This window comes from Neolamprologus brichardi, chromosome 17 (assembly GCF_056152115.1).
Source record: "Neolamprologus brichardi isolate AB-2024 chromosome 17, ASM5615211v1, whole genome shotgun sequence".
NCBI classification, from domain to species: domain Eukaryota; kingdom Metazoa; phylum Chordata; class Actinopteri; order Cichliformes; family Cichlidae; genus Neolamprologus; species Neolamprologus brichardi.
In genome coordinates this window covers 37,055,174-37,071,318 of record NC_142120.1, presented here as the reverse complement: position 1 = coordinate 37,071,318, position 16,145 = coordinate 37,055,174, and the positions used below count along the sequence as shown (strand labels likewise).

Here is a 16,145-nt window from a genome sequence, read left to right as displayed (position 1 = left end):
ATGGATGGATGGATGTGATGGATGTGATGGATGGATGGATGGATGTGATGGATGGATGGATGGATGGATGTGATGGATGGATGGATGGATGGATGTGATGGATGGATGGATGGATGTGATGGATGGATGTGATGGATGGATGGATGGATGGATGGATGGATGGATGGATGGAGGGATGGAGGGATGGATGGATGTGATGGATGGATGTGATGGATGGATGGATGGATGTGATGGATGGATGGATGTGATGGATGGATGGATGGATGGAGGGATGGATGGATGTGATGGATGGATGTGATGGATGGATGGATGGATGTGATGGATGGATGGATGTGATGGATGGATGTGATGGATGGATGGATGGATGGATGGATGGATGGATAGCCTTCATCAGTCGAGATCCCTTTGAATCTGTCCAAATCCCACTTTTACCACCAAAAACCCCAAATATCTAGAAAAATATTTGCAAGGATTGCTACACCATCTTTTCATTTGTTCCTTGTGACTCAAAAACCTCAAACTGGTGTTTGTCTGTCCATGGCACACAGCCTCCTCTGTCTGGTTTCTCTTCATTTATGGCCAAACTGAGACGCCACTTTCTGTTTTCAGGGCTCAGCTCTTCAGTGTTGATGAGACTGGTTTGAGTGCTGCCAGTTTGAGATCCATGAGCGGTCTAACTGTGAATGGGCACTGTGACTTTTTTAACCTCCTAGGACCCTGTGTCCACATATGTGGACATCACATTTTGGGTTATTTAGACTAAAATACTCAATTTTGCTCTACAAGGGCCTGATATCCACCTACGAGGACATTATGCTGCCACTGTTCTATCAAACTTTGAAACAAATATCCTCATATGTGGCTCTGATTTTTCTTAAAAACAAAAATAAGGTTAAAAAAAATCTAGTAATTCTTTGTTTTTTCATTCATCGGGCCCCAATCAGCCCAAATACCAAAGAGAAATTAAAAATGCATGTCGTGAAAGAGTTTGGGTCTTAAGAGGTTAAAGCCGGCTTGTGCTGATCCTGAAGGGAACTCTGTGGAATCTGTATGCAGATAAAGTCCTTTTTTGATTTTATTAGTTTGTTTTTTGTGTTCATTTTTCTAAAACATTCAGACAAGGCTTTTTCCCCTGTAAATTAGTTTACATGGTGTAAGCTGACAATAGTGCACACAATGTGCCACATGAGTGATGAATGCTGAAAATGGGTCGCTGTAATTTCATGTAGGCAATCCATTAAATATTAATTATGTCCAGTGATCTGAGACAGATTCATTACTCATTTACAGTATGATCAGTAGGACCATTTCTGATCGGCCTACAAACAAGCTTTTCAAAGACAAGGACGTTCCTAAGTCACCTCAGTGTCTGGACACAACAGAAAATCTGATCATGTGACAAGTTTGATATAAAAATAATAATAATAATATTCAGTTTACTTAAACATAAACATTTTACATGGTTACATTGTAGTCATGGTGGGTTGTTGGTCAGACAAAACCAGATTCTTGGGCACTGTGATGACTTTTGTGGGATCAGATAAAAGCAGATAAGATAATCTCCACTCAATAAAAATGTTTCCATTATTTCAGAACACTGCTGTGGTGTTAGTCCCACAGTGTTCATATTCTGTGACTGTGGGGCTGCATTCCACTGATGGTGGAAAATGTGACTGCACCTGCGCTCTGCCAAGTGTAAAATATTGTCTTGCCTTTTTCCATTAAGTAACACGAACCAGATCCGGCTTCCTGAGAGTTTCCACTTATTTAAAATCCCTGCAATAAGTCAACGATCTCCAGTCACTTGACCTGAACAACACTCCGGGTTCTTCACAGTGTGGGTACAACGTGCTTTTCTTTCATTACACAGATCATGTAAAGTCTTCTGCTGTTCCTAAAATAATGACACCAGTTTTCTGTGAAAGTCAACCGATCAAATTTATGGTAGATAAGGAGAGTAATCTCTGGTATGTGACACAGTTTCTGCTGGCTGACACATCAGCTGCAGGCAGAATGATGTGACTCACGCTGGTGCACTTCTGTGCTATTTGATTTTTACATACTGATAAAACTTTGAAGCAAAGTGATGACCAGTGTTGGTCAAGTTACTTGAAAAAAGTAATCAGTAATTAATTACTGATTACTTCCCCAAAAAAGTAATCCCGTTACTTTACTGATTAATTATTTTCAAAAGTAATTAATTACTTAGTTACTTAGTTACTTAGTTACTTTTTAAAAACATGATTTACAACCTGAATAGGTGATAAAGCGATAGATCTTTCAGCCCAATTCTACTTTTTCTGCATAATCATCATACAAAATGTAATCAAATGGAAAAGTCTCTTTTTAAAACTTGTTTTGTTAGTTTTAATCTTTTAACTTTATGCATCAAGCAAAAATTTAATTATCTGCAACATTCTCTGACTTGAAGAAATTAGTTTAACCTTTAAACCTATTTTCTGCACATTCCAGCACATAAAATATATATATAAATATATATATATATATATATATATATATATATATATATATATATATATATATATATATATTTTTTTTTTTTTTTTTTTTTTTTTTTTTAATTTATTTATTTTTTTGTGTTTACACTCACTCTTTCAGATGCAAGTAAAACACAGCCAAAAAAATAAAGTCAAAGACTAGCGGTCCTTTTGCTCTATTTTCACTTGTAAAGCAGGAGTAGAGTAGGCGGAGGTTTATCCTGGTGCAGGTGTGCCGCAGCGGTCAGTGGAAGGATACCGCAGTTTCTCTGTGAGTTTCTCATTACATCGTAGCTACTCGGTGCTTGCTTGGAAGTTTAGGGGGTTTTTTCGCTGTAAAAAGAAGTTTTCTTCCCACGCACAACGGACACTAATGTTTTTGTCACTTTTTATGGAATCAAACTCAAAGTAAGGTCAGTACTTCCACGCTTTAAACGCTGCACGCTCATACTCTCTCTGCACTCGATATATGATCCATTGTTGATCTGCACACAGCTGTTGTCACGAACATCAAACTCGCTTACGTCACTGTCATGAGACATTCTCGCAAGAAAATCACGGTTTTAGTAACGCAGTAACGCAGCGTTCCTACGGGAAAGTAACGGTAATCTAATTACCATTTTTGCAATAGTAATCCCTTACTTTACTCGTTACTTGAAAAAAGTAATCGGATTACAGTAACGCGTTACAAGTAACGCGTTACTGCCCATCTCTGGTGATGACAGAAGGAAATATAAACATGGAGAAGAAATATCCATCCATCCATTTTCTTCATCCAATCAAAGTCAGGCTCGTGGGAAGGCCACAGGTTAGGCGCTCTACAGGGCCAACACAGAGGCTGCGTCCACACTAGCGCTTTCAGTCGTTTCCACTGAGTTGTGCGTCCACATTGAAACGGCTGAAAACGCTTCATCCAGTCCTGCACATGCGTGAAGCGCAAGAAGATTCGACCTGCCTCATTTCTGTCTGCTGCTTATTTACTTTCTGGCTTTTGAAACGTGGCGGCAGAATGTCGAGGAAAAGCAGCGAGTTCTTTAAATGGACTAACAATGAGGTGGAGTTGTTGCTGTGAGTAACACAAAAGTACAAAGTTGCCAAAGCATTTAAAGAAAATCTCTCTGGAGCACGTACAGATATTAACCTTTAACAGGGCTGTCAACCAAAACAGCTGCTGTATAATGCCCTCTGCTATCTGTGTTTAATTGGTCACATGACTGCATCACATGACTTCGTCATTGTTTTAGAAAGGCTCCGGGTTCGCTGTCCACACTGCGACGTGAAAACGGCGTCTTCAAATGTATCCGCTTGGAGAGCGTTTTCAAAACGCTGCGATTTCCTTGAGCAAAAACAGCGTCTCAGTGTGGACGGGAGGCCAAAACGGAGAGAAAACGATGTGTTTTCAAACGAAGGCGTATCAGTGTGGACGTAGCCAGAGACAACATCACACCTATGGCCAACTTACACACTAACTGCAGGTGTGTGGACTGTAAGGAAGCTGCGGCACCCAGAATGAACGCATGCAGGAGGACACAGCTCCACGTAGAAAGGCCCGGGTCAGATGGTGGAAGAAGAAATATGTATTTCTAATTTGAACGGCCTTATAAATGCGCCAGTGTTGACCCCGCTGTCCCCTCAGTTTGGGAAACTTGAGCGTTAGCACATTACCATTAAGATGAAGAGCTCACAACACATACAAATGGACTGGTTTCCTACTCTCCCAGAGCACTCAAAGATCTTTACACAACATGCACCATTCACGAGTCTATCAGAGAGCAACTCAGGGTTACTATCTTACCCAAGTATGCAGGCTGGAGCAGCGAGGAACTGAACCACCAACCTTCCAAACAGTAGATGACCTCCTCTCCTCCTGAACTACAGCCAGTCAGCATGATAAAGGGCCATCCACCCATCCACCCATCCATCCATCCACTTTCCTTTATCCAGTTGAAGTGTGCTGGGCTGCTGAAGCCTCCCAGCAGGATGAACCCTAGATCTGATCTGATGCTACATAACTATAACATGATAACATGGTTTCTACTGTCTCCTCTGTAGACTGATAACAAGAGACTTTTTCTACTTTTTCCTCAAACATGATCAGGGTTACTTCCTTTCATCCATCATCCATCCATCACAGGGGACATGAATCAGTGGCAGCCTTCTCTGAGGCAGGATTACCTGCCAGGAGTCAAAGCACGACAGTTGTGTCCAGTTCTGGGTGGTTTTTGACCAGTCTTTGACTTTTAATGCTCACATCAAGTCTCTGGGCCACTCCCGTTTTTTCCATTTAAGAAATATTGCTAAACTCAGGACGCTGTCTCCGAGAGCAAACCGGAGATGCTTGTGCACGCTGCCTCCAGTCTTTGTGTCAAAGTGCTGCTCTGAGCCTTTCATTGCCTGTTTTCTGTCCTCCACTCAGCTGGGCACCAAATGAACCAATAGCTGGTGTTCTGTTGACCAGCCTCCGCCGTTTGTGACTCATTAACTCTGTGCAGTCATACGACTTCCAGCTGCTATCAGATCGTATCCTGATTTCTCAAGGACTGTCCCCCCATAATGATTGACTCTAGTTAGGACAGATGAGTCAGAACAGTCAAGGCCATTGCAACATGAGTGGACGACGACACAAAGTGGATATGTGCTGTGGACTTCGTTAACCTAATTGGGATTTTGGAGAGGCACTTTCACAACCTGATGTGACCTGATATGTCTTCACATGTTTGAGAACACACAGAGATCATACTGTAACTCACTCCACAGAACACCTTTTATTTCAAAAGTCAAAAAACAGTAACAATAAGACTTAAGTTCAGACTTCCTACCACGTTTAAGCAGCAGTGGAACAACTTTGGTAATACAGACATAAACATACAAAGATAACTTAAATACATGACTTCTTTAAATACTTTGGCTGATTATCTAAATATTCACAGGTGCCCGTGACGCTCACGGTGAAGCCACGTGGAAGGCACTGACATCTTCAAACACATTCGCAGACAGCCACATTTACACGAGTACATCAGGGCTTTTCATAAGTCTGTTACAGGGAGCAGAATTCAAGTTGTGACAAACGCTGGACAGACATGCTTTAAAGAGCTTCCTGTGATCTAAAGAAGATCAGGTGACTCTCAGGTGGAAAACAAGAACAAACCAGATGTGCCTGTTTGTAACAGAAACACTGTTAACCTCCAATCTGCCTGATTAGCTCTGGATGCTTGCTCTGTGCGGACGTATCAGCGGTCGTGGACAGTTTGCTCATGCAGCCCCACATGAAGCAATGTGTGATGTCACAAGAACTGCGTTTAAACAAAAGACGTTAAAATACAGGCAGCAGGAGCACAGCGATCCAGAGCAGATCAAACACAGGAGATACGTTTCCTGGTAGGCTAGCAGTGCAAACACACACGTGTGTGTGTGTGTGTGTGTGTGTGTGTGTGTGTGTGTGTGTGTGTGTGAGAGAGAGAGAGAGAAATCAACCAGGTTGTTTTAGCGTTTTAAAGCCTTTTAATGATCGGTCACGGGACACTGATTAGCTCCATTACAGCAGAGAGTTCACCTCAACAAGCCTTTGAACAGATTAAGACCTCTGATTGTTGCGACCTGTGACCTCACAGCCCCCACAATTACAGACAGGATTAGCAAAGAAGAGACTAAATGCAAACATGTAAAGAAGGAGAAAGACATCAGCGCACACTGTAAAGTCGATTTGTCAAGTACTATCAGGTATTTGGTGATTTTAAACTAACGTCAGTAATAACCAGATATCGCTCAGTGGCCTGTATCCTTTAAAAAGACATAAAGAGTAGCCACACATATAGTAAAGCTTGGAATAGAGAAATTAAATATATGTTTTACAGTTTTTGTAAGGTTGAACCCAATTCTAGGACTCTTGATGAGGAAACCTCGGTTATTTTCAGTCCGTCGTCCGCCCACCACTTTGCACGTGAATATAAATAGAGTGAGAGGAAATGTTAGGACTTGTGTTTTTGCTATTTCGTGTACATATTTGAAACTGGGCACTGCTACACCTAACATTTTGGTTGCTCTGGTCCCTCATTACAAAACAGCAATGTAGTCGTAAAGCTTTTGGCCATCATCTCAGGACTAATTTAAGCCCATTACACATCAACATTAGGGGTGTTTTACCAACTGTAACATGCAGCTGAACTCTTCCTAAAAAAGACTTCACACAGTTGGCATCGAAGACTTGGCTCATGAGCAGATTGCAGGCTTGTACAGCCTTCACTTTAACGAAACAGAGGAAAACATTTAGGACGAAATGCACTCATGTGCACACTCAGCAGTTTTCACAGGAGTCCTTCAGTTGGTCCATGAGACGTCCAAAGGAACGTAAAGAAGGTCAAATGAACATTTGTGTTTCTGGTTTTATGAGATCGATCTAGAAATGAAAGCAAATATCGAGCTACTGAGAAACATCAACAGTAACATCTTGGTCCAGACCAAGAGCCCACATCGCTGCGTTACAACTACTCGACAACACTGTAACCATGGGAACATGGGCCAAGCCTTTAGTTTCTGCACGTTTGCAGACAGTGGGAGACTTGGAAAGCCCCCCAGCCCCCACCTACCCCTCACATTGTGACTGAACCATTAGGTTTATTAAACGGCTGTCAGTCCAAAGTCCTGACTTCCACAGGGAACTTATGAATCACGTGAAAAGGCTAATATTTCAGACTTGGCTTCCAGCAGGGAGAATGGCAGCGGCGGCGTGACAGAGGACTGATCCATGACTCCAAAGTTCACTGTGCTGTGATAGCCAACCAGCCACTGCAGCTCAAAATTGAAAGCGACACTTAGGGGAGTCCGTTTGTTTGCATCCCATCCAAAGCAACAGATGCTGACCCTCTCCTCTCTCTGTGGTAAAGTCTTGCTGATGAGTTCGCAGATCTGAGGCAACTGGAAACTTGCGACCTGCTCCAGAGGTGTCAGTGTTCAATCTGAAATTGCATGTGAGTCCAAAATTAAGACAAAGGGGGGCACAGAAAAGAGGTAAAAGGGTTCACTGAGTCGCCGACGAGTTCTCTAGGAATACATTGGTTCTGACAGGAATCCAGCTCACGCTGCAGCTTCAAATCCACATTAATGGCTTAAGTGTTTGATCAGTGAGCGGCAGGATAACCACTCCTGCAGAGGTCAGTGGGCAGATAGGACCAGGCCGCTGGATGGTGTTGAAGACAAGCCTTCATTCTTATATTAACAGGATTTAAACATCAGCCTGAGATCTCTTGGCTTCTTTTGAACGTTCCAGAGGAAGATTCAGAAAGACATCACTAACCCTCAAAGCCAAACTTTCTCATGATGGTGGGAGAAATCAGTTCAGGGGCTTGAAAGAAGATTCAATCAGTCCTGATTTAAAGTTTTAAATCCATATATTGTGCACACAAATTAGAAGCAACAGTCATCTAAGGCGGGTATAATAAAAGTTGTGTACTACATCAAACTCTAATGCAATAACTATCAATAATACATTAAGAAACAATAAATAAGTGGAGCAATAGATAGACTTGTTGTGGCTATTTGGAGGTTTTATCGAAGTCATCCAAAGCTGTGGGGGCTCCTGGGATTAATGGGAGAAGAGTCTTCTCTGCCAGTCTGGCCAATAAGCTGATAGAGCCTATGGCTGAGGTTCTGCACTTGGCAGGTCCCCAGGACGCAACCCGCCCGCATCTGTTTGGCATGGTGATGGTTGTGGTGACCCCCTCGTGAGTGGGCATGGCGACGAGCTCTCGGTGCCCGTCGCTCAACCTGCAAAGCCTCACTGGACCGCGCCCACGCCAAGGCCGGGGAGGCTGTCCTTGCTCCTGATGCCAGTCGCTGTTTTATGAATCCAGGCAGCCGGTTTGGGGATCGGCTCAGGGCTGAAGATGGGACCGTGCTGATGGTCTGGCTTTCTGCAGCGGGAGCGTTATCCTCTTTCTGGCCAATGAGTTTGTTGAGAACATCCAACCTGAGGAGAAAAGAGACGTCAGGTGAAAAGCTGTTCTACAGAAGTGAGAGGGATTCAGACTGAAAGTGCTTAGCTGAAAAATAAATTAGTGTTTGATTATTTCAGCAGAAAGAGCACCAGAGACCTGAAACAACTCAAGATAGCATGAGAACATAGAGCAATGCTAGCAGCTACACGTAACTAAAAGTGTAAGCTAGAAGTTAGTGTGTTACATTCTCAGCAGGTGGAATTATGACCAGTTCACGAGACAGTTTTGCAGCTAGCATGCTAATTTGTGCTAACTAGAACTAGCTAAGCCATCAGGAGTTTCTGTTTGTCCAGCTAATTCCAAAAATACCAACTGTGCCACGATTGTTAGCACAATTGTTAGCACAATTGTTAGCACGATTGTTAGCACGATTGTTAGCACGATCGAGGGCAATGCTAATTCTGCGGACATCTAATTATAGGTGCAATTTGGTAAATAAATATTTTATGCTAGCTTCTGAACACCGCACAGAGCATCCTTCAGCATCTACATCCTTCACAGGACAAGTTAATCTACAAACATGAAGTTGTAAAGGATCACCCCATCCAACATGTAAAATGTAAAAAATCACACACTTTCTCACGAACTATTGGCAAACGCAAGATGGACAGCACCAGCGGAGACCTCTTGTTTGATTGGTCCGTCTGTACAAACAGGCTTGTGAGAATACACATGGCACTAAATGATGTGTTAAGGTGTGCAGTGTGGCGGACCACTGGCTCAGACATTTTCAGCAAACAGCAGTGGCCGACTCGCCATCTGTTCTTTGTTTGACAAAAACAGTCGCTTCTTCGCTGACCTGTTAGCGCCATGTTTGCGTAGCACGGTGTGACTCAAAATCCCGAGAAGTAAAAAGAAACAGACTGCTCAGTCTCATTTCAGACTGTGGAGTAGCTATGTTGGTGCACACACGACGTGGTGCTTGTACAAATAAAGGACGTAGGTGCCTTCATATTTCTGTACCCGTTACCTACTGGACTGCCCCTCTGTGTGACTACCAAAGGGATTTCTCTTTTACAGCCTGTTGTGAAATACTGGTGTTTCTCACTGCTTGGTTTTGCTTTGGCACCAGTAAGGTTTGGGATAAGCTGTTTGGTGAAGAACATCTGACGTCACAGTGTCAGCTACATCTGTTAAAGCCACAATTTTCATTTCCCAAAGTTGCCAGGATAAATATTTTGCTGTGACACTGGGCTTAACATCATGTTGTGCCTGGATGAACTAAAAAAGGTGGACTCTTTGCCAGAGGCTTACATTTAGGATTAGAATGAATCCATCTTTCGTGTTTGCCTTTCGAAGCAAAGATGGAAAAAATGGCTGTTTCACCATTTTAATTATAAAACGTGTCTTCCACATGTGAAACGCTAACTCGTGTTATCTTCTCATGAACACTCCCTGCTGAGTTCTCCAAGACTTCACAGCCTGTGGTTGGTTTGAGACTCCTCCCAGAGGCGCTAAGTGCAGCTGCTGGTCGCCTTTAGAGGACCTGCTATCCAACAGTGGCGATGGATGAATAAATAGTTGCATAATGGTAGGCCGCAGACGAAGGAACGCACTATTTCCAGGACGGGCCGCAGTCTGCTACAGTGCCACATCATCAAGTTACACCCACATGGTGTGCACGGTGAAAGCTTAAAGCTTATTTGCATAGCTGCAGCGGTGGCCCCACAACAGATCTCATAAACGCATTTACACAACCCAATGACAGGATGTATTGTTTGTATATTTCCATACGGATACTTACTGTAACCCACAGCATTTTCATTGTTTCAGGCTGGTTTTAACAGCAGTGATAATGGATGTGACTGATGCGAGTCTAATGCAGCTGTACTCTGTGGTGCTGGTGACTCTTTCTGTTTGTATCCTGGATCCAGGAGGTCAAAAGTTTAACATAAGAACATCAATCTTTTCTGACCGGGGCTAAAAAATACACTCATGCAGCTGCCATGTGCAATGTTAAGGTGCTGTAGTGGCAATAATAACAATCCAACATGCTAACTGCCTCACGGCTAAGAAAAGCATCTCCCATGGCAACCCCCTTGCTTTTCCTGGTCAGTAATCCAGCTCTGTTTATTGTGCGCATTAATGAGGTGAAGGGGATTATGGAGCAACGCACCGCAGCGTAGGAACAGCCTTGTGATCAATGACAGCAGTGCCTCCGATTCCACCTGGTGCACTTAGTTAATGGTCTTGAAAAATAAATATGTGTCCGGGAACAAGCTCTGCGTTTTGGTTGGGCGAGCATCACCTGCAGCTGGAACAATGCCTGACCTCCCTGCAGTCTAACCAGTCATGCAAACCCTCACACAGGCCTGGACGTGCAGGCTCTGCATCTTCAGTCGGTGCATGTCCACATCAGACATCTGATGTTCTTTATTATAAAAGAAAGTATTAAAGTATTCTGATTTAATTTCATGACGACAGACAGTGAAGGAGACCTTTGTGTTTGGCAGGAAATCAAAGACGTCCAGGCTTCTGGTTTCTGATGTTTATGGCTTTCAGACACATTTGGCTGATGATTTCATAGGACCTAACAGTTAGATTAAAGGTGAAGCCAGTACCTTTAGATCAGCCGTGTCTCCTTTTCTTCTCTATCAATGACAACGAGCTGTATTCGTTGTTTTAGGAAGTCAAATCTGGGCTCTGAGCAGATTTGGCCTCCCTGCAAGTCAAAGTCTAATCTTAAATTCCAGCCATAGGTCTCATGGAGGGGAAACGAAACATAAACCCAACCCTGAGCCTTCCTAAGATTGGCCCACAGTAATCCCAACCCGAACACTTCAGATTTAAACCCACTACGTTTCAAACGTACACGTTTACAGATGTTTCAAAGGGAATCAGCCATCCGAGGATGAGGAGCGAAAGCTGACAGAAAATGTGTCTCAATGAAATGAGCTGGGCACTTTCTAACCCTGGGCTGTCGTTTCTATTGTTCAAGCCTTTTTGGCCTCTGAATAAACTCCAGCTGGTGAATTACATGAACTGATAGATGCCAAGTTATACTTCACAATGGATGTAGACACTCGTGGTTTCTCTTCCCCTCGGAAGCTGCATTTATTTTCCAAATGCCTTTTTGAGGAACTTAAACCACACGCTGATCCTCCTACATGCATGTCTTCTACTCTTACATGACGTACAGTGCATTCATGTGCAGCGGCTCTCTGTGTGAGCAGAAACCTGCTCTTTAAGGATGTGAACGTTGGAATTTAGGTCTTAGACATTAATCCACAGCGGAATTCCTGCCTGCAACTTCAGCCTGTGTTTGTGCAGATTTACCTTGAGATGCTTGTACTCTACACATACTCCAACCAGCCCTGAGCAAGTTCAGTGTTTACAGCAGGCTGCAAATCAAAGTAGACGTACAAGAAGAAGCCTGGGTTGAGGCGCTAAATTTGAAATCATCCCAGAGGAATAAAGGTGGTTTAAAGAGATGCTCAAAATCGAAACATCAAACCGAGAAACAGCAGAAAGGCTCCGGCCATGTGAGGTGTTTTTCTCTGATAGTCATGTTGGTGCTCGGTGAAAACACGACTATTCGGCCCTGAAATGTTCAGACAACCTTGCAGCCCAACTTATGCACGCAGGCTGATCCCGACAAAGCCGGGGCCAAGTGAGTCCATCGAACAAAAGCCTGACCGCAAACCAGCTTCAGAGTCTTCAGTCTGCAAGCAAGGAGCCGCTTCCCGCTTCCAGAATCGGGACCTAAAGCCGCTTCACTCCTAAAGCCATGTTTAACTTGTCTGGCTGCAGACTATTTTCAACTACAAAAAAGATGTTATGTAAAATGATAATGAGGGGTGTGTGCTGCCCGTCTTATGCTTAGCAAACAACTTCTCCTCGTTTGGAAAGCGCCTGCTTGGCATTGTCACATCTTTTTGTGTCCATATCAGGACACGGAGACAGTATGGACACAAACACAGGACGTGGAAGGAATGACAGACATCTGAGCTCAAGAGTCCAACAGACAAAAACATGTGAAGTGGTGGTGTCTGCTGTTATCATGCTGTCGGCTGGTGACAGGAGCCGAACAGGATGCGTTAGGAGGGTGTGGAAGTCGCGGTCTACAGCACAATAGAGCCCAGACGCTTTCCTTTCACCTGCACGTCTCTGTAAGTGGTCAACAACAGCTCAGACGCACTCCACAGTACCTGCAGTGCTCAGCTGCAGACACGCAGGAGTCCATTTATCTGAGATAATCTAAAAGACAGAAGTCATGAGGTAATGTGACGACTCCTGTTCTTGTTTTGTTATCAGCTTTTTTAAGGCAATAAAACAAGATTTAATTAACTACACGGAGCTGGAACTGCAGCCTTTAACATTTGTAATGCAGCAGAGGACTGATGGGGGGTTACGGAGCCGGCCAGGTGCTGTGCAAACAGAGCTGCCCCTCCTCTGGGTTTCCACAGGAGCGCTTTCCCACCTGGAGGAAAGTGGCACCCTCGGATCCTCTTTCACTGGATTAGATTCAAGTGCGTTTTCACATTATGGGAAACAGCAGCTTCTTCCACGGCGCTCGCTTTAAACTGCAGAATCAGCGCTGGCACAGAGTTACGGCTCCACACCCAACCAGGAGAGGTCGCCCTTCACTGTAGCTCATCCACATGCTCAACTATGCAACCCGGCACACTTATTGCTCCCTGCCTCTGACCGGGTGGGCGTCTGTGTGCTGCCTCGTGTCTAATGAAATCCTGCTCTGACACCAAAAGAGTGGAAAAGTACAGGTGCCATTCATCCCTCACAATGACCCGTGATGGTATTTACTGGGCTATTCAGAAGGACAAACTGGTTTTCCCACCTTTGGAAATGACATTTCCCTGCTCGATGTCAGGGAGACCAAACCAAACAAAAGCCCATGTGTCAGCGGTTCATCATGTGACACCGAGACGTAAGGCAAGAAGAGAAGGACTAAGGCGACGTTTGGGGCTTTAGAGAAACATCTGAATTGTTTATAGAAAACAAGCTGAGGCTCAGTTAACTCATGTTAGTCGTGTTTCAGTGGCAGGGCTAAATGTAGGTTAAAGGTCACCTATAGCTGAGGTGTGATTTCTCATCACATCCTTCATGACTGCAGAGATCATTTCTAAAAACACTGAAACTCACGCAGGTCTGTGGATTTCTGTGGGCTTTGACTGAGACACACTGTGGATGTGGAGCAGCAAAGATAAAGCCCTTTGACCTTCAAGTGTGCACTATCTACTGTCAGGCTGACACACGTTTACACACACTCGTGACTTATTCACCTACAGGCAAAGTGATCCAACAGTGTGCGTCACTGAAGAGTCAATATCAGCGCGTCTTTATTGTGAACTTTAGAGCACGTTACTTATGTTAGAAACACGTTACCGGTGAGAATATGACGCTAATGTTCGAATAAAAACAGCGAAAAGTATTTGAACTAAACGACGTTACTGACGGGAAAGTCCGGTCGGGATGTAACGACGTTACAGTCCATTAAAACGCGTTAACGACGCTGATATTGTGCTTTCAGCCCGATGCCGTGCAGCTATGAACAGTCAGATTTCACTGCGGCTCCAGCTGCTTCTTCGCTCCTATCAGACAGCGCAGAGTTGCTCTGCAGGCGCACTAAAGTAGCACTAATGCAGCAGCAGTGCAGCGGCGCGTCCTACCTGTTCGTGCCGGGTCTCTCCTCAGCCGGCAAAGCCTGCTGGAGGGAAAGCAGGCTGATGCAATACACAGTCAGCGGGAAAAAGAACCGCATCTCCGGGCCGACTCCAACCATACACCCTCTTTCTGGGTAGGAGGGGGCGAAGTGACGGACTGGGTGAAGGTCAAATCCCAGGAAAAAATAAATAAATAAATAAAAAGTGTGATAATGTGTCCAGGATAGGCGGATTGGAGACTGCAGATGGAACCTTTAGGGGGAAAGTAAATAATGGGTCAATCTGCTGCTAATAAAACCAATAGATATTATATTATATTATATTATATTATATATAAAAAGCACGACAGTGTGAGCGTCTACTTCATAGCACCAAACTGATGCACCATGAACTTTACATTATGCTGAAAAAAAGTCCCAAAACTGCAAACTATAAATCCATAAAGTCACCGTGAAGTCCTGCCTGTTGTTTTGTTTTTATTTTACATAAAATAAGCAAAGACTAGTCTCACCTTTTAGGTAATCAGAGCTCAGAGGGAGGATTTAGTTCCCACGAATCCAAACGTGTTGGTCAAGATCAAGTTCTCCGGTTCTCTGAGCTCCGGGTGATACTGTGGATTTAAATACTGAGAAGGCGGAGTTCACTGCCTGGTGGGCATTTTTCAGAAAGGTGCTGGGAGGGTATAATATGCTAAACTCGGGAAACCCAGCGTTGATATGGTGCGCAAACCCATCCCACCTTTATTTACGAAAATCACAAGAAGCGCTCGCTTGTATTTGAGTCCCAGTTCTCATGTCCTTCTATAACAGATGCTGCTGGATGAAGAACACAGCACTTACAGCTTTATGTTAAAGGTCCTAGAAGCTGAACACGAGACACTTTTGTGTTAAACATCTGCTATCAGTACTTCAAAGCTAAAAATGGCACCGTGAACTTTAACGCACAGCTGTGAGCAAACAGCACTAACACATCACCCAGAACTTCATGCTATCATAATCCACCACGTGCACGCGCAGGAAAATGCCTCACGTTTGCATGAATTTCTCGAGCAGTCAAACCCTCCTCTTCACCTTATCACCGCCCTCAGCCGCGTGTGTGAAGCAGATAGAAAGAGATGCGGGAAACTTCACAGACTCTGCTGGTGAGTCAGGCTATCGCGAAGCGGCACTAACACGTTTTCCACACGTGAATATTTCCTTCACACACTTTGTTGCTGCTGGTGGCTGTTCCTGGTAGGAAGCACGCGTGGTTTTATTTGGGATGCTGTAATTTTCGGTTGTATTTTGTAATCTCTTACAGTTTTATGTCACAGGTCTAAACATGCTTCCTACAACTCTGAATGACTCAGATGAATCCTGTGAAGATTAGTCCACCTCATTAGGCAGGATTGCTGTCCAAGTCCCCTCCTTCTATTCTTTGTCGGCCTGATGCTCATTCATACACCTGATGCTGCCTCAGAGGCAGTTGCGCAACTTTCGTTTCCAAGAAGGCGCGATGGGGTTAGGGTTAGTTTGTGGGCAGAGCATCCACGTAGAAACAGAGACCGGACAGAAGAAGCGGAGACTCCGCGAGGAATTCGGAGATGTAATGTTTGTTGTTTCGCCCTTTTGCTGATGTCAGAATCCTCTCAGGCTCATAACCTCTGCATCTAAATAAACACGCACACAGAAGAACGCAATAAGCACTTGGATAGAAAGAGTGTGCATGTGCATGCATAGTGTGCATGTTTCCAGCTCAGCGTGTAAAATCTTCTCTCTGGATGCAAAATGTTTAATTCTGAAGACACAAGCTGGACATTATGACATGTTTGTGGAAAACATGAAAAATGTGTGAAGACTCCTGCCTGAATCATCCCAGTGCCGTGGTTAGCACACCGTCATTGCTTTTTGTTTTTACTGTCTGTTCTTATTTTTAATGCTTTTCAGTTATGAGAATAAAGTTGGTTTTCATTTCTCGGGGTTTTAAAAAGAGAAGCATTAAATATGCCATGTCCAGTTTCATAAAAGTAGATAAATCTTGAAAGGACTCGAAAT

The 16,145-nt window shown here is 43.9% G+C and overlaps 1 protein-coding gene across 1 annotated transcript; it reads right to left on the bottom strand.

Moving 5' to 3' along the window:
- Positions 1–5,976: 5,976 nt before the first annotated feature.
- adm2a (adrenomedullin 2a) lies at positions 5,977–14,726 on the bottom strand. Its single transcript, XM_087830711.1, has 3 exons — positions 14,624–14,726; positions 14,119–14,364; positions 5,977–8,463 (listed from the first exon to the last, which is right to left on the bottom strand). Exons 2-3 carry the CDS (start codon positions 14,229–14,231, stop codon positions 8,052–8,054), a joined length of 525 nt encoding a protein of 174 aa, XP_087686837.1. The 5' UTR covers positions 14,232–14,364; positions 14,624–14,726; the 3' UTR covers positions 5,977–8,051.
- Between the last annotated feature and the right edge of the window lie 1,419 nt (positions 14,727–16,145).

What these genes read in the sequence shown, in the direction of transcription:
- adm2a (XM_087830711.1), bottom strand. Translation starts at nt 14,231, where the DNA reads ATGGTTGGAGTCGGCCCGGAGATGCGGTTCTTTTTCCCGCTGACTGTG. An exon ending in GAGAGACCCGGCACGAACAG is followed by an intron (nt 8,464 to 14,118) that starts GTAGGACGCGCC and finishes TTTTCTCCTCAG; the next exon opens with GTTGGATGTTCTCAACAAAC.